The sequence below is a fragment of the Emydura macquarii genome, unplaced genomic scaffold, assembly GCF_026122565.2.
Source record: "Emydura macquarii macquarii isolate MOO-44397 ecotype Brisbane River unplaced genomic scaffold, CSIRO-AGI_Emac_v2 contig_1146, whole genome shotgun sequence".
Taxonomy (NCBI): domain Eukaryota; kingdom Metazoa; phylum Chordata; order Testudines; family Chelidae; genus Emydura; species Emydura macquarii.
Genome location: NW_027131283.1, coordinates 7,778,080 through 7,800,571, shown reverse-complemented (window position 1 = coordinate 7,800,571; position 22,492 = coordinate 7,778,080). Strand labels below are relative to the sequence as shown.

Here is a 22,492-nt window from a genome sequence, read left to right as displayed (position 1 = left end):
CAGATAATTCTAGAACTGTTTCCACTTCAAAAGAAAAACTGCTGCGGCAAACACTGCTAGAAAGCTCACATTTATCTCTCTCAACTCTGTAAAAGTTCTCAATTATAAGGAAAAAATTCGATTGATTCAATTTTTATATTTAAAGGGAGGCCTGATCAGTTTTTGTGAGAAGTTTTTCTCTGTTCCTTTTGAATCAGAAATACAGTTCTGGTCTAGCCCAGAAGATAAGGCCTAGTTAAATGATGACATGACAACAGTTAATTTTAGCACACGCAGGTGTGTGCTAGACACCTCACAGTATAAGTAGACACCACGTCTACTTTGAACATCCCATCTAAATTTCAGACATGATATATAACAAAAAGTAGAGATCTATTTGATTCATTTCTGATAATGACCCATAACTGATTGCTGCAGAGTACTAATGTCTTGTTTTGCTAGTATAGAAGTCTTAAGTGTCAACACTAAATCATGTGGATTTTAAAACAAAGTAAGTTCACAACTTCAGTCATTTCAGCTGTCATGCCAACAACACCATATTGAAAAGCTGATATTTTCCTCAGATGCCTACATGTCCTGTGTGGCACTGACGCTCTTGCTCATAAATTACAAAGTAATTAAATCTACTTTTGGAAGGGACCAGGAAGGAAGGAAGTTGCTCTAATGTATATTAAAGAGTTCAGTAAAAAAGAAAGGTTACCAATAAATGTTCGTAAGCATCTTCGTTCACCGTATACCTCCCATAGCTTGGGGAAAAAAAAAAAAAAAAAAAAAGACATGTTAAACTTATTTAATCAGAATGTGGTGCAGCAATTAACTACAGACGTACATGATACTATAGGAGATTTCTAACTACTTATAACCAGCCAATCTTGAAATTCAGAAATAACATGAACATTTGCCACAGAATTTCTGCAACCATTTCAACAGTATGCAAAGGCTGAACTATAATGAAATTTCGTTCAGCAATAAGAAATTAAATACAATGCTCCAGTTTCATAAACTCAAAGCAGGAAAATTTCAGCAAAACACATTTTGCTGTTGGGGTGGTTGGTACAACTGGCCCTGGGAAGTGCCTGAGCAGCAGGCCCAGTCCCACAGCAGTGAGCCCCCACCACCAGCTCCCCTCCCCAGAGTTCCCCAGAGCAGCAGCGCCCCAGGAGCAGCTAACATTTAGTCAGGGGTATTTATAGTAAAAGTCATGGATAGGCACAGGCTGTGACTTTCTGTCCTGTCCATGACTTACTAAAAATATCCAAACACACGAAACCAGAGTGACTGCCCCAAAGGCTTTCAATCGAAACAAAGGAGATGAGAAATGAGGGAGAAGAATACAAAACCTAGTACATGCAGTGTGGTGACAGGCACCTATTTAACACATACAGGGCCAAGTTAGGGTAAAAAACCTTAATTTTTGCACTTCCTGACTTTATTTTAACTGTGATCTTTATATTTCATTAAAATCGTTTTTGCATTACTTATTTTTACATTTAAAGGGATAGATATGTCCACAATTATCAACGTAACTATTTGTTTCTATGCTGAAGAAAGAAACTAATTCAAACTGGTTTTGGGAAAAAAAACTGTAAGGTAGGATGACCATTTATATGACAATTTTTAGTCTGATACAAATTTAAACAGAGGACTCAAACCCTTAAAAAGTAGGTGTTCTAATAGAAGTTAGACTCAGTATTTAAATGCTATGAATACAACATTTGTATGAAGTAATGGTATATCAGAAACAACTCACTTTAATTTTACAGTCCATGGAGCAAGATAGCAGTATGTGGCCAGAGAGTGGAAACAACCTGACTGCACTAACACCCTGTAAATAAGAACATAAATGATTAAGAAACAGCAAATTGAGTATGTGGATTTTTTCCCTCGTTCAATTCCCCTCTTTCCTAAAATGTTTAGATAAAATCCTAACACACATCAGAAAGGTTGAAAGATTGTACAGGCTCCTCTTCAATGTCATGCTCCTTTTAACACAGCAATGCATTTTAAACAATTGCTATCGCTGAATCACTAGGAGGCAATCCTGAGTCACTGCAACAGTTGGGTGCATGGCTCCTTCTCCACCCACACAGACACCCACCCACACCATTACCATGGCAGCCCGTGGCAAAAAAATACAAATTGTGGGTTTGGAACGTTAGCTTTGACAAAAGAACGACACAGAGCTCTCCCCCTGCCAGTCTGACCTCTTCATAATACTCCCAGTTCTGCACAATCGTGATCACAATCCTCCTTATACTACAATCCTGTGACCAGTACTGGGGCCTCTCTAAGCAGCCTCTTGGGGTCACTTCTAACTCAGGACTCCTGCATGAGAACAACTTAAGCCAAGCAGGCACTGACCCTGCAAACACTAAAGGCCAATTGTAACTTTACTCAGGTAAGCAATCCCCATGGGCTGCCATGCAGATTTTTAAAGATGTTAAAACAACAACAGAAGACTTTCAAATAGACAATACTTCAAAATCTTTTTACTTAAAGCACCCTGATTTCAGGACTCTGGTTTCCGACAAACAGCTTATACTATTACAAACACCTAAGCTGGGCAAGGGGGTTCATAAAAATGCTGCATTACACACGAAGTTCAAAACATCAGCTAATACAAGGAAACAAAATCTTGAACTCAGAATGGGAGAAGTAAGTGAAGGAGACAATGATTCAGATAGGAATAGTATTTTAAGCACACTTTAAAACTATTACATGCAAACACAGGTAATTGTTCACATAAGAACTATTTGCATGTGCACTTTTCTGATAAGTAAGCAACAGCTGCGCTCAGAATACACACAATGTATGAGACAAGCCCATCTTTTGTTGAGTATTAAGGATATTCAATGTTATAAAAGATTTGCTGGGGATTTTAAGAGGTACTATGGAAATCCATGCATGGCAAATAGCGGGGTGAAAAGAAGATTTCCTCAAAAAAAGATTAACCACTGAACAGGACTTTAGTAGTGCAGTTCTACAGAGAGCAGTAATGGTGAAAGTGCTAGTGTAGACAGAATACAGACATTTTTACTTCCAACTATCTTCTCTAAACAGGATTAGCAACTTGGTGAAAAGAACTTCTGCAGGTGGTCTATACAAGCTCTCCCATTACTGCCACCACAAATGGAAAGCGCTGGTACAGGAAACCACCACAAGGAATGAAAATCCTAGCCCCACTGAAGTCAAAGGGAGATTTAGCAATGACTTCCATGGGGCCAGGATTTTCAAGCACGGTATCTTAAGTTCAAGAACATGCAAAAAGCCACAACAGCTCCAAAAGGAAGTAGAAACTGCCCAAATCATCTCAATGGGGGTGGTAAAATCCCAAACCTAAAGATTAAAATTGTAATGTCAACATTTCACTGCTGCCCCTTTCAGCAGAAACACACAACTCGTGCTTATCTCCCATGAGGACAAAGCCCCAAATAGCCCCAGCTGCCATACTACCCCGTTGGCTCTTTCCCTCCACTCCACCAATAACTTAGTTATGCATTGTCAGTATAAAAAATTTGGCATAATATTGAAATGGTGGGACCTAGGTACAAAAAGTATCAAAACATGCAGAGGCTTCTCTACTCCATTTGTTTCTTCATTTTCACGGATCATTCATTTGCACTGTTCATTTTTCAAACATAAGTGATTCTACAGCATAATTTCCAGCCTGCTGCACCAACTGCTAGACTTCAAGACCATAGTCCCAGATTTCAGGTCCAGCTGGCCGCAGAATACACCAGGCCTTCATAATATTCTCTTATTAATGCAGCTATGCAATACATTTAACACAAGGTCATGTTTAAACACATTTTACATGATTAGGATAGTACCTCATAGACTTTAAGGTCAGAAGGGTCCATTATAATCATCTAGTCTGACCTTCTGCACAACCAGGTCACTGAACCTCACCATCCACTCCTGTAATAGACCCTAACCTATAACTGAGTTATTAAAGTCCTCAAATAATGGTTTAAAGACTTCAAGGTACAGATAATCCACCAGCAAGTGACCCATGTCACATGCTGCAAAGGAAGGCGAAAAACCACTAGGTCCTCTGCCAATCTGTCTTGGGGGAAAATTCCTTCCAGACCTCAATATGGCGATCAGCTAAACCCTGAGCATGTGGGCAAGATTCACCAGCCAGACACCCAGAAAGAATTATCTGTAGTAATTCAGAACCCACCCCATCTAACATCCTATCACAGGCCATTGGGCATATTTACTGCTAGTAGTCAAAGATCAGTTAATTGCCAAATTAGGCTGTCCCATCATACCATCCCCTCCATAAACAGTGACCATGCATAAATGGGAACATATACTTTCTGATGCAGCTGGTTCATTTTACTGGATGAGATCCAAAACAGTGGATAGCAGCCAGTAGATTAAATGTCTAGGGATTAAATATTAGGAGAGTCTGCCTTGAGTTGAAAGTTCTGCTTAAGGAATGTGCCTTGAATTTTATTCTAAACTTAATCAGAGTTGGGCTCAAATGCATTATCAGCAAAATCAAATTGCAGTGGTATGGGCCCAACACTGAAAAACATCTGCCTCAGATTCAACAATTTTGGTCTAGTAACAGCTAACTAAAAGGGCTCCTTCAGAGTGTAGCTGGGGTGCTACACATGGCAGAGGCAGCCTCTGACTGACATTTTAAGCTTTATTTAAACAGTAACCAGCATGCTGAATTTCACCCAGAAAAGACAGCAGCAGCCAATTTACAGGTCAGGACACAAGTGCACCATGCCCTCAGTCCATTCTACCTAAAGTGCAGGCTGCATTTGCTTGCCTTATCTGGATCTGCTGATTGGTCTCCCAGGCCAGTTCCAGATTAGACACTACTCTAGTCCAACCGATTGGTAATAAACACATTTAGCTAGAATGAAATTTACATCTAGAAGGGATGGACAGGCACAAAACCCTAACCAGCTAGAGGTGAAGGAGTTGCTGGCCACTCATTTGGGTACATGGAGAACAGGTTCTTACTAGACTGAGATTTCAAGACACTCTGTTTGTAGTAAAAATAAACCCGAATTCAGGGAGCAGTTAACTAATTCTTTAAAATGTTTTTCCCTCCCCCTTCCAGCTTCAACTCAGCTTTAAGTGGACTGAGCTCAAGTGAGCTTGCTTTCATCCAGGACTCCATCTCTAAGAGCTACTGGCAAAGTAGGGAAGTTATTCTGTTATTGATATTTAATGTCACTGACTTTGTGCAATCATACATAAAGTCTAAATAACCGTTACTAGATGGCTGCAGACTTCATTTTTTGTAGGCCAAGCTCGCTGCACACACCAGGGGCTCCCCCTGCATCCCTCCCACAAGCTCCCTGGGTGATACCCTCTGTTTCTTTCAGGGACTCCCCTGCAATCCCACAACACCTCCCCACATGCCAAGGTTCTGTGTGTCTGCCCATGTCCTCCTCCCTCCATACCACTGTCTTCCACTCATGTCATGGGCAGTGTTAGTCCCCTATTCTTCCCTTCCCTACATACTCCCCCCACGCTCAGGGGCTTTGTGTGTCCCCATTTTCCCAGGTCCCTTTCTCCCACCCCTTGCCATGGGCTGTGTATGCATGCCCTAATTCCCCCCCCAGCATTATTTGTCTTCTTCCTGCCCTGGTGATAAATCATGCAGGGTGTCAACATACTAAACTCTATTGGGAGGACAGGCACAGATGAGATAGCAGTCTTATGCTAGAAGGCATTAATGGATGCCATCAAACAGTTCTTTGATCTATAGACAATTACAAGAGGCGCCTGAAGCTGTGGCTCTGCTAACCAGATGCCTGGGGTCCGCTTTTTCCCCTTCCAGTTTTCATCAAAATCAATAGGTTCTACCCACTGATTCCTAGAACACTTCCTGAAATTTGGAACTGATTGGATATGGTATTCAAAAGACAAATTTTTCATGGCCATGAATTTGGTAGAGCCTTTACTATAGCAAGGAGACTCAGTGGAGGACCTCTGAATGAGAAACTGGAGTCAACAGCTACATTGTGGGAAATCCTGTGATATTTCTGTTAATACCATGAAACTGTTTTTGATAGAGAATTATGTCACAAACCTTTCAGAATAAGGGCAAAATTTTCACGATCCTCCAGAATTAAACTTAATTTACTTCATACACTAGTTTATGGGTGAAATCCTAGTCCCTTTGAAGTCAGTGAGAGTTTTGCCATTAACTTCCAGGTGGCCAGGATTTCACTACACATGTGCAAAACCTGCATTTGTGCATGGAAACCGGTAAATGAATGAATACACATTTGAGCATGAAAATAGCCCATTTGTGCATGCACCATTTTGGAAACTCAAGAAAATTGGTCTTGAATGAGCCTGGTTCCATTGCTTTATAAACAAGGATCTCAAAAGCTACTAGCTACTTAGCCCCAAAGACAAAATTTACATTATAAAAAAGAAAAACCTCATTTGCAAAAACAAACAAACAAACAAACAATCTTTACCTTTGTATGTCCAGACCATGCATGGATTTGTTTCTTTGGAAGATAGCATTTCTCAGGGGGCACTGTAGAACGGAGGTTAACGCCAACATCTTGAGGAACATGAAGATAGGATCTTCCCTGGTAGTCATACATTTCTTTGACTAAAAGCAAAAGCAGAATACCGTGAAATCCAGGGAACCTGTATTTACAAAGGTTACAGACTTGGGAATATCCAACCAACACATACAATCAAGATTAATAATTAGGTATACAAAAAAAGCCGCCCTGCTCTGAAAAAAGTGATAAAAAATTGCTCTTTGGGTTTCTACATTTGTTGTGTCCCAGCTACTTGATATTAGGTGTGCCCAGTTTACAAGAAAGAAATAGTTTTTCTGATTGCCAATCCTGCAAACGCTGCTTGGGATCTGAACATAAAGCTTTTTTGCCCTGGCTCATTTATCAACAACTGATAAATGTTCCACAGACCAAATGGGGCTCTCACTTAGGTCTCAATCCAACTCCAATTGAAATCAATAGGAGTGCTTCCAACTGCTTCAACAGGAGTTGAAGTCAGACCCCTGCACTATCACACTGCCTTCAGTGGGGCTGCACAGATGTAACTGATGGCTACTCGGGGGCAATCTGTATTTCCAACCAGCCCTATGAATGGAATAAAGTTCATCAACAGAATTGTTAACGAGTCAGATAAAGATTCAATTCCCCCCTTGAAGAACTGTTGGTCAGCATGGCTAACAGTAGTAAAGCTAGTTCACTGCCCCACACCACCATTAACCAGATAGGATCAAAAACACAGGGGAAGTGAGTCATCTGAGTAAGAAATTTATGTTTAAGGCAGTGATGTTTCACAGCGTACCCAGCACTTTGACATTAGCTATTAAGGAGATGAACCTGTGTGATGGAAGGGTAAGAGAGACTCAAATTCTAGATAGTCTCATAGCAACATTTTTGAGGCAGCATTAAGTTGTTTGAGTGACCTTAACTGTGTACTTGTACATAACTGAATATTTTAGGCATTTTCATAAAATGGAACATTAATTTGGAATGTCCATGAAGTTTGTGTTTTGAGAACAATGAAGTGTTGTCCCTTAAGGGTTTTACAGCTGACTTTTTTAGATTTATTCAACCTTAAACTCCAGGTGAAGTCTTTTTGCATGGGAATAAATTTTCAATAATTTAATAAAAGATACACAGCTAGAGAACAGAAGCATTGATGACTTACTGGTCACAAGCTCGTTTTTTCAGAAATCCCACATTTATAACAAGCAGTTCTAATATTTATTCTCTGCTGAACTTTCCTCTGGGAAATATGGGGGGAGGGGAGGGAAAATCACTAGATAGACCTTATATTTTGTATTCTTCCTTTGTTGAATAAGTGTTAGCTATTGACATACCAGGGTCATGACAAATACAGCAAATTTTTAATGCGATACAACTCTTTCCTTTTCCTATTGTATGTCTGTGAGAAAAGAATTTCCAGTTATGTGTTTGCCTGTTAGTGGAAATTAGCACCAATGAAGGAAGACCCCAGTTTACACATTTCTGTCTTGAATGGTATTAATGAAGGCCCAATCCTGCAACTTTGAGCATGCAAAACTGTCATTGAAATTATTGGGTATTTTGCCTGATTGGGGCTTTGGGATTAGGCTCTAAGTAATTACTTTTATTTAAAGATACAAGCTTTCCATTTGCAGCAACTCTACTTAGCTACACAATTATGCACAACATGACGGCAAAAAAATTGGCATAAAATAGATTAAGAACAAAATTTAGGCACCTGTCTAATGTTTAATATATAATTTGTTACAGCATGAACTGTAATCCAAAGTATTGCTTGCAGATACAAGATCGAGTCATAAAACTGAACTTACATCAATTTGTTAGTTAAGTACTAGATCTGCAACCAGGCAGAATCCAAAACTCTAAAGATTTCATTTGTTCAAATAGGGAATGGCAGTTTGAGGGTGACTTCCAGAGTTTTTTAACCACTATGTAAACAGGTGGCATTGCCATAGTGCTCCTAGGAATACAAACTGGCATTAGTCCAAATTTGCCCCCTTACTGAGGTTCTCTTTTTCAGTTAATTTAAATATATTTCAGTTCAGCTTGGTCATGAATGTGGCTGTTCCCTGCAGGAACTCTCCCTGCTCCTCATTCCTCTATCTTAGGCTAGATCTATACTAGGGATGCTTTACCAGTATAGAATAGCTCCTAGTGTGTATGCAGCTATACTGGCACAACTGCACTTTATACAGGTATTAAATGAATGTCCCCCTGCCTCTCCTATGAGAGAAATAGCTTATACCTGTAAAAATACAATTTTGCTGGTATATCTGCATCCACACTAGGGGCTTCTGTCAGCACAGATATGTTGGTCAGAGATCACACCTCTTCAAAAGTCTGTAGTTTACACATAGCCTAAGACAGAATCTAATTCCTTTTATAGTTCTATATTGGACCTAAGGGATTCACTTGGCATAGCTACTAGAGTGAGTCAGCAGTATAGCTGACATGAAGTCACATGGTATTATCCTTGATGAATGTAGCAGAAAATAAAGCAGACTAAAATGGCATTACCATGTAAGATAGTCTTCTCCTCTCCAGGTTTATCATCTTCATGTTTGCCTTTCTTTTGCCTCTTTGCAGTTATTTCATCCAACTCTTTCTGCTCTTCCTAGAAAAACAAAATATGGCCTTGACTTTTTAAAAGTTACCCTGAAGCTGAAGACAAAAATCCAAAACTAAAGCATTGTTTACTTACTAGAATTAATATACTTGTTAAATGTGAATATTAGAAATATTTTCCATATAGGAAAAAAGCCAATTAAAAACAGTAGAATTTTAACCAAAGCCAGAGCAGTTGAGAAAGCTATATACGCTCTAGAAATAATTTTAAAACTATTACTTCTTCTCAGACTTATAGGCTATAGCTAGAGTGTCAGTGATTAAAGTGAGGTAAGCCTTGTCGTTTTTCCCACTGAAGTTTATCTGTTGATCATTCTTCTCACCTAGCTGCTTCTGTTATCACACAGCAGCTACCTTTCAAGTCAACAAAGTAAAATACAGTAGAACCTCAAAGATATGAACACCAGAGTTACGAACTGACTGGTCAACCGAATACCCTGAGGAACCAGAAGTAAACAATCAAGCGGGGGGGGGGAAGCAAATACTGTGCCTGTATTGCAAAGTCGGCATGCAGAACAGAAACAGTCTGGGGTCTGTGCTGTTCCTGTAAGCCAAGGGTGCTGTTTCACCCCCTCCAACCCTACCTCACCAGGCAGGGGAAGCTGTTTTCACCCCCCACCGGCTCCCCTGCTGATGCAAGGAACTGAAGGTTGCAGCCAAAGCGGGGCCTGGAGCAGGAGTCAACTGCACTCTGGAGAAGTTTTAAAGGGCCACATCCTGTGCACCGATATGGCTCCAGCTTTGCCTATGGCTGCACTCCTGGATCCTGCCAGCACCTCTGGGAGTGCAAGGGGCAGGGAGGGAGGGGCGCTGGCAGCCAACAGGCACCAACCCCCTGCCCTGTGCTGCCTCTGGACTGTGGCAAACAGTAGACTGAGCAGGGCGAGCCCTGGGGAGAGGCAGCTGAGGGCTGGGGCTCCTAGTGCCAAGGGTGTGGGGCGTGGCGTGGCGGGGCAGGGCCCCCCACCCCCAAGTTCAGCCCAAAGGCAAGAAATAGGAATAGGGTAGGCAGCTGCTTGCAAACCAGGCTGTGCTGCCAAGTGCCACCTTTGCAGAGATCTCTCCCAGCCTCAGCTAGAAGACACTTGTCACGCTGGTTAGATTTGGGGGGGGGGAGCGGCATTTAACATATGGTTTAACATCAATATGTCAAAATCATAATAATTCATGTGAGATATGCCAGGTCAGGTACTGTTAGAAAGGTTGTAATATGCTAAGTAAGATGATAATACTTATGTTCATGTGTGATATGTGAAATGGAAGTTATAGATATATTTGATATATCTGTATTTCAAATTGTGCTGTCTGGGTAACGACTCAGACAGGATGGATGCAGAACAATAGCCTGCTTAATGGCCCATTAAGACATTCCCAGGTGCAACAGGCCCAGGGGGAGAAGCCAGGGATATACCTGATAAGTCACCAGGACTTGCCCATGTGACTCTGGACTCCATCTTAGTTCCTGTAAAATTCCACAAGACAGCATGGCCAGAGCCAGGGGATATATAAGGCAGAAGCCTGGGGAATCCATTTTGTCTTCAGCCAGGATTCAGCTTCAGGTACCAACTTACCTCTGGATCTGCTCATCTACAACTGAACTGAAGCTGTGGAACAAAGGACTGAGACCCACCCAGAGATTGGGTGCACACCAGAGGAAATATACAAGCCTGCAACTCCACAATTCTTCTAGAAACCTGATGTATATGGACTTTCAATCATTTGTATGTATCTGATTGCTCTAATCCTTTAACATTTCTCTTATGGTTTCTTTCTTTCTTTTTGCAATAAACCTTTAGTTTAGTTACTGAAGGATTGGCTGGCAGTGTGATATTTTGGGTAAGATCCAAACTTATATTGATCTGATACTGTGGCTGACCCTTTGGGGTCAGAGGGAACCTTTTTAGTAAAGAGCATAGAGTTTAAATAACTGGCTTCTTTACTGGACCCAGTGGCTAACTGGGAGCCAGAAACTGAAATGCAGTAAAAGGGCTGTGTGTATTGGTATACTGGCTTCTGGGGGGATTCAGAAGCATAGTTTGTGGCTGGTTGGGAGGCCTGACTTCAGCATCACCCACCAGTGTTGGGAGAATCTGCTCTCCTTTTACAGCCTGCCATGACCTTAGCATTTTCAGGGGGCTACCCTGGGCACAGGACCGGTCACAACACTGACTGGAGGGTACTGTGCCATAATATTTTGTTCAGAGTTATGAACATTTCAGAGTTACGAACAACCTCCATTCCCCAGGTGTTCATATCTTTGAGGTTCTACTGCTCAAAATCTCTTCTAAAGCCATCATCCACATTTTCAAACAGAGCACCAAAAGCACTATGTTCAAGGGCATCACTGCCACAGTGCATTTGGTCTCCACTGGCCTATTTTGGTGGAGTCACAAGATTTTTTCCATACCTAGGTCTCTGCTATGGTATCCCACTGAGTTGCTAACAATTCCTACCCAATATACTTCAAAAAATGCTCACTTCTGAGGGTTTGGCTACTTCTTTTTCATCCACATATTTTGCCCATGGTCCTAGGAAGCCATCAATATTAGATGCATCATTCTCTTTGAATTTCTTCCTTTTTTCTGTTTTCTTTTGTCCTGTTTCAAACACTGTTAAACCTGCAGGAAGAAACACAACACTATACACACTGACGTTTATGCAACATTTAAGTTCAAGAACACAAGTCACTGTATTTTCAGTATAGAAACACAAGGTAATATCAAAATGGAAGACACCTTCAGGGTCACAATGCTGCTTATCTACTTATGAATGTAGCTAACTCAATCCAAAGTAACATGATGGGTAGGCTGTAAAATTCTAGTAGGGTGATCAGATAGCAAGTGTGAAAAATTGGGACAGGGGATGAGGGGTAATAGTCACCTAGATAAAAAACAGGCCTAAATATGAGGACATCCGGTCACCCTAGATTCTAGGTATGACAGATGGTTGTTATAAGTTATAATCATTATGCATGTTCATTTTAATCATTCATGCGTGAGTCAAAATATATGTGAAGTCCACAAAAATGTATTTATCATTACAGCCACATGAACAAGACATTTTAAATTGTTTCACACTTTGCATTCTTTAAAGTTTGAAAAACACTTGAGTCCTGACATTTTCACGTCCCTTAAAACAAAGCTTCCATCTTCCATCAGCAGGTTTCCCCCCTCCCAAGATCAATCGCTAGAGAAATAATTAGAATCCCCAATTATCTGCCTGCCCTCCCTTCCTCTCAAGCATTTTTCAAGTTTCAGCCTACCTACCACCTATGCACTAACCTACCACAAGAGCTATGCTCTTTACATTTACAAAGTAAAGTTTGTTTTCAGAATTTCATCATTGCAACAAACATTAAAAGAAACATTGAGGGAAATGAAAGTGATAGTGAGTTTTAGACACTAAAGTTTGATTATGCATTAAGTTTTACAAAACCTTTCATATAATGATATATATTAGTGATTTTTAAAATCATTTATACACTCCGAAATAAAACATCGTTCTACTGCAAATGAATCAGAAAGTGACACGTATTATAAACAAAAGGGAAAAGGCCAGTGTATTGTCAAAGCAAACAAACACCTGGTAAAAATAAAATTAGTTTTCAGAAATTTTAAATTAACTACAAATATTATTAACAGGTTAAGTTTTAATTTTAAATAGGACTTTTATCTTGACTGGGTCTCTCCAATGGAATTGTTATGTGAAAGGAAATATAACATACTGAACTTCACTATTAAAAGAAGAAAGTGAAATTAAAGTCTTGTAAACATTATTTGAAAATAATGTAATGAACAAGGTACAGCAGTATGTATTAAACAAATATAGGAATAAATCTCAGGCCATATGGAGATGTTACTACTTGTGAGAAGCTTACATGAGCATAATTTCAAATGTAAAGAAACCACTTTACCAGAACTAAAGACATTTAATATGTTACAACAAAGTATTAATTATAGGTTGTTTTGCCTCTGGCAGTTAATCCTCAAATACCTGTATGCCTCTGCCACTGCGCTACCTTTTAGTGGTTTTTCCTTTTGAAGGAGGAAAAAAAACCAACCCAGTTCCATTCTCCTAACTATTGATAACACAAGATTGCAAACAGAAGTGTTAACTGTTGTATATACTAGTTTGCCTTGATTAGTTAATCACGTATCACTGAGTAGTATGATACAGCTGATTAGCCAACTTTAAGCAGCTATTGCAATGCAGGAAAAGTACAATTTTAGCTCAGAGCATGACAGAATAAGTATGACACCACAGCTCAATTCAACTCCAAACATACAAAACTTTTAAGTCCATTCGTATATGATAAAAATGTCCTATTCTAATGTCAAATCATAATCTGAAGTCAGAAAAAAATCAGACTCAAGACTATAAGGTCAGAAGGGACCATTATGATAATCTAGTCTGACCTGCACAACATAGGTCACAGAACCTCACCCACCCACTCCTGTAATAGACCCCTAATCTATGACTGAGTTATTGAAGTCCTCGTATAGTGATTTAGAGACTTCAAGGTACAGAGAATCCACCAGCAAGTGACCCGTGCCCCATGCTACAGAGGAAGGCGAAAAAATCCAGGGGCCTATGCCAATCTGCCCTGGGGGAAAATTCCTTCCCGACCCCAAATATGGCGATTACTTAAACCATGAGCATGTGGGCAAGACTCACCAGCCAGACACTCAGAAAGAATTCTCTGTAATAACTCAGAACTCACCCCATCTAACTTCCCATCACAGGCCATTGGGCATATTTACCACTAGTAGTCAAAGATCAGTCAATTGCCAAATTAGGCTGTCCCCTCATACCATCCCCTCCATACATTTATCAAGCTTAATCTTGAAGTCAGCTAGATTTCTTGCCCCCACTGCTCCCGTTGGTAGGTTGTTCCAGAACTTTACTCCTCTGATGATTAGAAACCTTTGTCTAATTTCAAGTCTAAACTTCCTGATGGCCAGTTTATATCCATTTGTTCTGTGTTCATATTAGTGCTGAACTTAAATAACTCCTCTCCCTCCCTGGTATTTATCCCTCTGATGTATTTATAGAGAACAATCATATGTCCCCTCAGCCTTCTTTTGATTAGGCTAAACAAGCCAAGCTCTTTGAGTCTCCTCTCATAAGGCAGGTTTTCCATTCTGCGGATCATCCTAGTAGCTCTTTTCTGCACCGGTTCCGGTTTGAATTAATCTTTCTTACACATGGAAGACCAGACCTGCACACAGTATTCCAGATGAGGTCTGACCAATGCCTTTTGTAATGGTACTAACACCTCCCCATCTCTACTGGAAATACCTCGCCTAATGCATCCTAGGACAACATTAACTTTTTTCATGGCCACATCACATTGGCGGCTCATAGTCACCCTGTGATCAACAAATACACCCAGGTCCTTCTCCTCCTCTGTCACTTCCAACTGATGCGTCCCCAGCTATAGCAAAAGTTCTTGTTATTAGTCCCTAAGGGCATGACCTTGCACTTTCCACTATTAAATTTCATCCTATTTCTATTACTCCAGTTTACAAGGTCATCCAGATCCTGTTGTATGATATCCTGGTCTTTCTCTGTATTTGCAACGCCTCCCAACTTCGTATCATCCACAGACTTTATTAGCACACTCCCACTTTTTGTGCCAAGGTCAGTAATAAAAAGGTTAAATAAGATCGGTCCCAAGACCAATCCCTGAGGAACTCCACTAGTGACCTATCTCCAGCCTGACAGTTCACCTTTCAGTAGGACTCCTTGTAGTCTCCTCTTTAACCAGTTCTTTATCCACCTTTCAATTTTCATATTAATCCGCATCTTTTCCAATTTAACTAGTAGTTCCCCATGTAGAACCATATCAAATGCCTTACTGAAATCTAGGTAAATTAGATACACTGCATTCCCTTTGTGTAAAAAATCTGTTATCTTCTCAAAAGAGGAGATCGGGTTAGTCTGGCATGATCTACCTTTTGTAAAGCCATGTTGTATTTTGTCCCAATTACTGTTAACCTCAATGTCTTTAACTACTTTCTCTTTCAACATTTTTTCCAAGACCTTGCATAGTACTGAGGTCAAACTAACAGGCCTGTAATTACCCGGATTGCTTTTTTCCCCTTTCTTAAAAATAGGAACGATGTTAGCAATTCTCCAGTCATATGGTACAACCCGAGTTTGCAGATTCATTAAAAATATCCTTGGACAGAGATTATTCGGGCCCCCTGATTTAGTCCCATTAAGCAGTTCGAGTTTGTCTTCTACCTCAGATGTGGTAATTTCTACCTCCATATCCTCAAATCCATTAGTCCCCCCTGCCACTGTCCCTAAGTTCTTCATTAGCCTCATTAAAAACTGAGGCAAAGTATTTGTTTAGATATTGGGCCATGCCTAGATTATCCTTAACCTCCACCCCATTGTCACGGTTTAGCAGTCCCACTTCTTTCTTTGTTTTCTTCCTGCTTATATAGCTATAGAACCTTTTACTATTGGTTTTAATTCCCTTTGCAAGGTCCAACTCTACTTGGCTATTGGCATTTTTCACTTTGTCTGTACATGTTCTAACTTCCAAAAGGTATCTTTCCTTGCTGATTCCTCCCATCTTCTACTCCTTGTAGGCTTTCTGCTTTCTCTTAATCACCTGTCTGAGATACTGGCTCGACAACCCTTGCCTATGAATTTTTCCCCTTCCTTGGGATGCAGACTTCAGATAGTTCCTGCAACTTTGACTTGAAGTAATTCCAAGCCTCCTCCACCTTTAGATCCATGGGTTCTTCAGGCAAGTCCACTTCCCTAACTAATTCCCTTATTTTTTTTTTTAAAGTTAACCCTTTTGAAATCAACAACCCTCGTCATAGATCTATTTTTGTTTATCTTTCTATTTAGTTTGATCTGAATTAGCTCATGGTAACTCGAAGCAAGTTTGTCCCTTACAACCAGTTCTTCTACGAGATTCTCACTACTCATCAATACCAAATCTAAAATGGCATCCCCTCTTGTTGGTTCAGCAACTATTTGATGAAGGAATCTGTCAGATACCATATCCAGGAAAATATGAGCCATATTATTATTACTAGCACTAATCTTCCAGTCTAGATCTGGAAAAATAAAATCTCCCATAATCACACAGTACCCAGTAGTATTTACTTCATTAGAAAACATTAAGGAGGTCTCTATCCACATCCAAATCAGATCCTGGTGGTCTGTAGAATACCCCAAGCACTATCCCAGGGGAAGCTCTAGCAGTTTTCTTCCCCAATCTGATTTTTGCCCAGACAGACTCTGTCTCATCCATTGCATCGCTTCTAATTTCTTTACAGTCTACTTCATCATTGATATACGATGCTACTTCACCACATTTGCCTTTATTTCTGTCTTTCCTAAACAGCACATACCCATCAATACTAACAGACTATTACACAAGATTCACATTCCAGAAAAACAAAAAACAAACAAAAATAAAAAAACCCAAGGCAGCTGCACCACATCCATTTGGTCTTCTGTCTTCAGTCTCCAGCCTACCTCTGGATCAACTTATCTACAACTGAACTGAAGCTGTGAAACAAAAGGTCTGAGACCCAGCCAGGTACTGGATGTATACCAGAGGGACTATACAAGCCTGCAAACTCCACAATTCTATTAGAAACCTGATATATATGGACTTTCAAATCATTTGTATGTATCTGATTGATTTAATCCTTTAACATTTCTCTTACAGTTTGTTTCTCTCTTTTTATAATAAACCTTTAGTTTTAGTTACTAAAGGATTGGCTGGCAGTGTGGTATTCTGGGTAAGATCTAAACTTATATTGATCTGGTACTGTGACTAACCCTTTGGGGTCAGGAAAACCTTTTTGGTAAAGAGCATAGAGTTTTAAATAACTGGTCTCTTTACTGGACCTAGTGGCTGACGGAGCCAGAGACTGAAATGCAGTAAAGGGGGCTGTGTATATTATTTTGGCTTCTTGATAACCAGTGTGGGGAATCAGAAGCACTGTTTGTGGCTGGTTGGGAAGTCTGACTTCAGTGTCACCCACCAGTGCTGGGAGAATCTGCTCTCCTTTTACAGCCTGCCGTGACCTTGGCATTTCCCGGTGGCTACCTTAGGCACGGATGGGTGACATTCACTATAGCCTATTACTTGTTTTCTATAAAACTGAAACACAACAGAACAGATTGCAATTAAAACCATTTTGTTTTATACCCAATTTGACATTACTTACCTTGATTCTTTTCGGCTTCTTCTACAGAACCAATGTATTTAGTAGCAACGTCAAGATTATCTAGAGAAGGATCTAACGCATAACCTATAACAAAGGCAAAAATACCAGTAGTTAGTTGAAGCTTTTGTTCTGCATACATTTTAAGTTCTCTTCTCATTGAATGATATTCCTCCTGGTTCTCAGAGGACCTTTACCCCCCAATATATCTTCCTCAAAGTCCTATATGTAAGACATCTTCCTAAGCTGAGAAAGACTGGATGACATGCTTTAAAGTCCATCAACTTTTCTCCCAACCTAGCCACGGAGTTACTGCAGAGCATTGCCTGGTGCTTGTTTCTCATTAGTGTCTGAATGCACTGCTTCTAGAGCACGCAAAACCCTTACAAGTTGAAGCAGTCACTGGTCAAGTTATTGAACTTGGTCATGTATTAAAGTACGGAGTGCCAACTATAGGAGCATCTCTTAAACTGAAATGTTATAGCAATATATTAATTTAAATGTTTTAATGTACTTATACACAACTCATGTTCCAAGAAATGCAACATGATAGCATATATTGTATTAAATAACTGCAAAGGTGGTGGGAAGAACACAACAAGTAGATGGCACAACCTTTAATATTAAAGTAAAAATAATTAAATCTAGTTTCTATGGAACAGGTGCACAGAATATTTACTAATCACTAATGCCATTATTTTGAGAAAGAGTGCACCCTGGTGGACATATAATGAATTTTTAATTAAATATTTGAATAGGAGTGTCCTATGAAGACTCAAATAAGAGCTCAGAATTCAGATAATTAAATCAAGCTAGTGAAGATAATCAACAAAATCCCCTGAGAAATGCTAGATCAACCACCACCACCACATGACTAGACATTTTGCAGATCCACACAGAGAACCGTGACACTGGAAGAGTCTCTCCATAGATATCCCTGCACCAGGACAACTATTTCTCTCCCCCCTTCTCCTGGGGAAAGTGCACTGGATCAGCAACACTCTGTCTGCTTTTTTTTAAAATGCTGAAAGGGTCAATTGTTCTTAAGAGCAAAGCAAAACAGCAGACCTGCCTTTGGAATCAAGACTTGTGCTTGGTGCTTTAACTCTGATCAGACCTCACAGAGCACTGAGTGACCCCCTCTATACCACCAGATGTTCTACCTACCTAATATAGGAAAGTGAAATATAAATATATCCCTTTGTGATAAAATATGGAAGTCCAACATGCCTTTGTAATAATTTAGTAAAAATTATTCCAAGTTGTTCAACAGATTATCTAAACGTTATACTACCATTTGTTCAACTCGATCAAGCTGAACAGACACTGCCAATTAGATTTACAGGACAACTGCTTGCTCTTACTGAGCCAGTCGTCTGGTGGGCTCCACTAAGCGATAAGGTTTTTGCTATTAAAGCAAAGATACTACTTTGGATATATGTCAAAATCAATGCAGTGATTTATTTGTCCTCAAGCTGCATTAACACCATCTCTGGGACTCATTTGTTCAGTAGTGGGAAGGAGGGATGATGAAAGGAGCCACTGGGCCAAATTCAGACTTCAATATGAGCTGTGCCTACTTTCAAGCAAGGTGGAATTTGGTCCAGTATCTTTTCTTATAGAAAAGATTTTCTAATTTATGATGGGAAGTCTGACTGAGACTTGCAAATGCAGCTGCAAAGGAAAGCATCATTTTCTCCTATTGTGTTAGCATGCTAGGCATTTATATGACCTGCTCTGACTCACAGCTCTAATTCAATTGCAAGTAAAATTAGAGACATCAAGATTTTACGTTGACATTGATCAGAAAGGCATAATTCCACCCAGCAGTGCATCTGAAAAAAGCTGGGGGGTAAATAATCACAAACAAGCATAATGCACATAACAGAACAATTAAAGATAAAAAAGTCTCTTTAAAGATGCACCCATAGTAGATTACTTCACTCTTGCAAAATGAAACTCCAAGGATGTGTCCACTGAAAATATAGACAACCCCAATGGAACAGGCAATTGAAAGACCAGCCAAAATGAACTGTACCTTGACAGTGACACTTGAATGCAGGGATAATATACTTCCAATAAGTATTATGTGCACATACAGACAAACACTCACTTTCTCATACTCTTGAGCCCTGTAAAAATGACTGCCCAAATCTTACTCCTGTTTCGATGCTGGATCTGAGCAACAGTGCTTAGCAAACATATGTAGAAATCTTGCTTCTCCTGCTTCAGAGGTTAGATGCTCAGCACTTTCTGAAAAACAAGCCACTTTAAGGCACCTCAAGTTGGCCACCCAAAAGTCTGAGGCACCCAAAATCACTAGTCACCTTTGAAAATGTAGGCATCCAGCCACATGTCTGAATCACTTAGTTTCATAAGCCACTTAAACCTGTTTCTCTGAAACAACAGAACCTATTTAGTGTCAAAGAGAACAAAAAGCTAAGTGGAATTCGTAATTGACTTTAATGTCAAGTTAGTGAAGAAAAGCCTTGCTAGGATGGCTATAAGGGTGAGGTGAAAATGTTGAAAAGATGACCTATGAAGTGAGCCTGCTCCCACATACTGGCTACATTGGAGATTTTACATCTTGGCAGCATGCAAGCAGTATGTCCCCAAGTATATCTTCCAAGAATGGGGACAGAAAGAATAGTGCTGACAGAAAAGTACTTATCTTAAGAAAAGTAGAATGAAAAAATGTTGAGCCCTGTACCCGGGAGGGGTGGTCCCCCTCTGAGGAGGACCCAGAGAGGGAACCAGACCCACCCTGGCTGACAGAAGCCTGCCCCAGGGAAACACCTGACCAGAAGCCAGGGGGCGGGACTAGGCCTTTAAAGGCCCCAGTGGCCCCACCTGACCGGAAGCAGGGGGGTGGAGCTAGGCCTTTAAGAATCAGGGCAGCGAGCTCAGTTGGGGAGAGGCAGCCGAAGGGGAAGGACGCGTCTCCTCTGGAGCTCCTAGCCAAGGCCGGGCTAGGGAGCCGGGCCGAGAGGGAGTGGCCGGCCTTAAACCCAGCCTGGGGATCGACCGAGGCCTTCCCCCAGGTACCCTACGGCCGGGGAGTTGGAGGGACCACTAGAGACCCCCACGGCCTGGGAGCCGGAAGAAGGCCCGTCGGGGCTCCCCGAGGACTATGAGCCTGAGGAGAACCCCCCGGAAACACCCGGGGCCTGGGAGCCAGAGGCGGATCTGCCAGAACAGTGCCGAGCCTGGGACCCCGAGGACCTACCGGCCCTGCCCGAGGCCTGGGGACCACAGGACCTGGAGGAACTACCCTTCGAGGATGAGCCCATGGAACTCCCGGAGCTGCCGCCCGTGGACAAGGAGGGCCTAGCAGGTCTACCAAACCTCAGCGACCCAGAGGAGGCAGGTACCGGGGGTTTCGGGGAGGAAGAAGCCCAGGGATCGCCACACGTTAGTGGCTGAGTCAGGGGCAACCTGGGCGGCGTGTTGCGGCTGGAGCCCCGCCAACCTAGTGGCAAACACTGTTGCCACTGCCAGGGCCCTGGGCTGGGACGCAGTGGAGACGGGCGGGCCTGCGTCCCCCTCCCGCCTTCCCTATCCTCCGTGAGGAAGCCTTCCCCGCCGTGCCGTTCCCGAGAGCGGCTTGCTCACCTGCCAGCCCTGCCTGAGGGCCGGGCTGTAAGACTGCTTGCCTCGCCAGCCCTGCCTGAGGGCCGGGCCGTAAGACTGCTCCCGGTGGGAGGTAGCCAGGAGGGGTGGTCCCCCTCTGAGGAGGACCCAGAGAGGGGAAAACCCGGACGCTGCTCCCTGGTTCCAGGGGCACGTCCACAAGCCCCAAAACTATTTGTTTGCCAAGCAATACATTAAATAGGTTTTTAGATGACTGTGTATTGTTTTATGTAGGATTCTTCAAAATTCAAGATTGTAATCCTAAGTATAGTAAATAAATTAGGTGGAAGGCACAGAAACCCCTCCTCAATTGCCATCCATCTCTTTACTTTCTTTTACAAAATTATTTCACCTATAAGGCCATCTATCTTACAACACACTTAATTTGCATTTCTAGAGACAAGTCACTAGTTAAATAAATGCCAAATGAACAAAATGGGGGCTAACAGCCTAACAGCTGAGGTAGGAGGCCTTTGAAATCTGCAACTTTGAAGCAGGGTTACTTTACAGCTTCTTTCAGTATGCTGAAGTGGAGTCAATCAGCAACACTGCTTACCGCCTACATTTATATAGAGACTGCTTTACACGTGCTCTGCTACTAATCAAATTTTCCAGGAGAAATTTTTATCTTCTCTTCCCAAAACTGAAAAGCAAAATTTCAAGATAAAGTTTTCTATTGACAATTGTACAATGAGATTCTAGCAATATATTTCAAGTAATTCATAACGAACTCTACTATGCTGAGACATCACAATTCTCATTTACTATCCCTCCTAACTCAACTTTCTAATGCTTCAGTGCCAGTTCTTCTGGTTTACTGAGTCTAACACAGCTTTTTTGCTTCTCCACTTTCATCATTTCCAGAAGACCTATATTTATAGAACCAACCCCAGAAGAATTCAAAGATGCAAACAAGGTTGCCACTCCTAAAAATGTCTACACTGCAATACAAGACCTACAGCACTCCCATGGCTGTCCCTGGTCAGTTACCTTGGGCTAGCAGGGCTAGGGCTAGAAGGCTATAAAACTGCAGTGCAGATAACCAGCCTGAGCCCTGAGTGTCTGCAAGTGGGAAGGGCCTTAGAACCCAGGCTCCAGCCTACGCCCAAAACATCCACACTTCAATTTTACAGCCCTGCAGCCTGAGCCCAATGAACCTGAGTCAGCTGACACGGCCTGCAGTTTTTTTTAATCACAGCGTAGACATACCCAATGAATTTCACACTTATAAAATACTACTAATGGTAGTTGGTGCTTATGGAAAATGGGGAAAAAAAAAGAGAAACGGAAGAAGAAAATTTGAAGCTATACACATTAAATAGTAATTTATGACTGTTTCAAGTGTCAAATTTTAAGTAATTCTTCTCACAATTCTCTGGGTAAACATGGCTTGTACTGACTATAGTTTTCATAATTTAAAACTTGACACCTCCATCCTGAAATTGATAGCACACGAGCAGATTGCTACCTGGCCACAGCGCCTCACTGAAGTCAATGGAGCTCAGCATGTAGGCAAACTAT

At 41.3% G+C, this 22,492-nt stretch overlaps 1 protein-coding gene across 1 annotated transcript in view; it reads right to left on the bottom strand.

Moving 5' to 3' along the window:
* CDC40 (cell division cycle 40) overlaps positions 1-22,492 on the bottom strand; it is a 56,328-nt gene that overhangs the window by 13,449 nt on the left and 20,387 nt on the right. Inside the window, exons 5-10 of the mRNA XM_067546585.1 lie at positions 17,345-17,428; positions 11,619-11,758; positions 9,033-9,129; positions 6,459-6,598; positions 1,751-1,825; positions 701-746 (exon numbers count right to left, since the gene is read on the bottom strand). Coding sequence (XP_067402686.1) covers positions 701-746; positions 1,751-1,825; positions 6,459-6,598; positions 9,033-9,129; positions 11,619-11,758; positions 17,345-17,428 — 582 coding nt within the window. The remainder of the gene's footprint in view (positions 1-700; positions 747-1,750; positions 1,826-6,458; positions 6,599-9,032; positions 9,130-11,618; positions 11,759-17,344; positions 17,429-22,492) is intronic.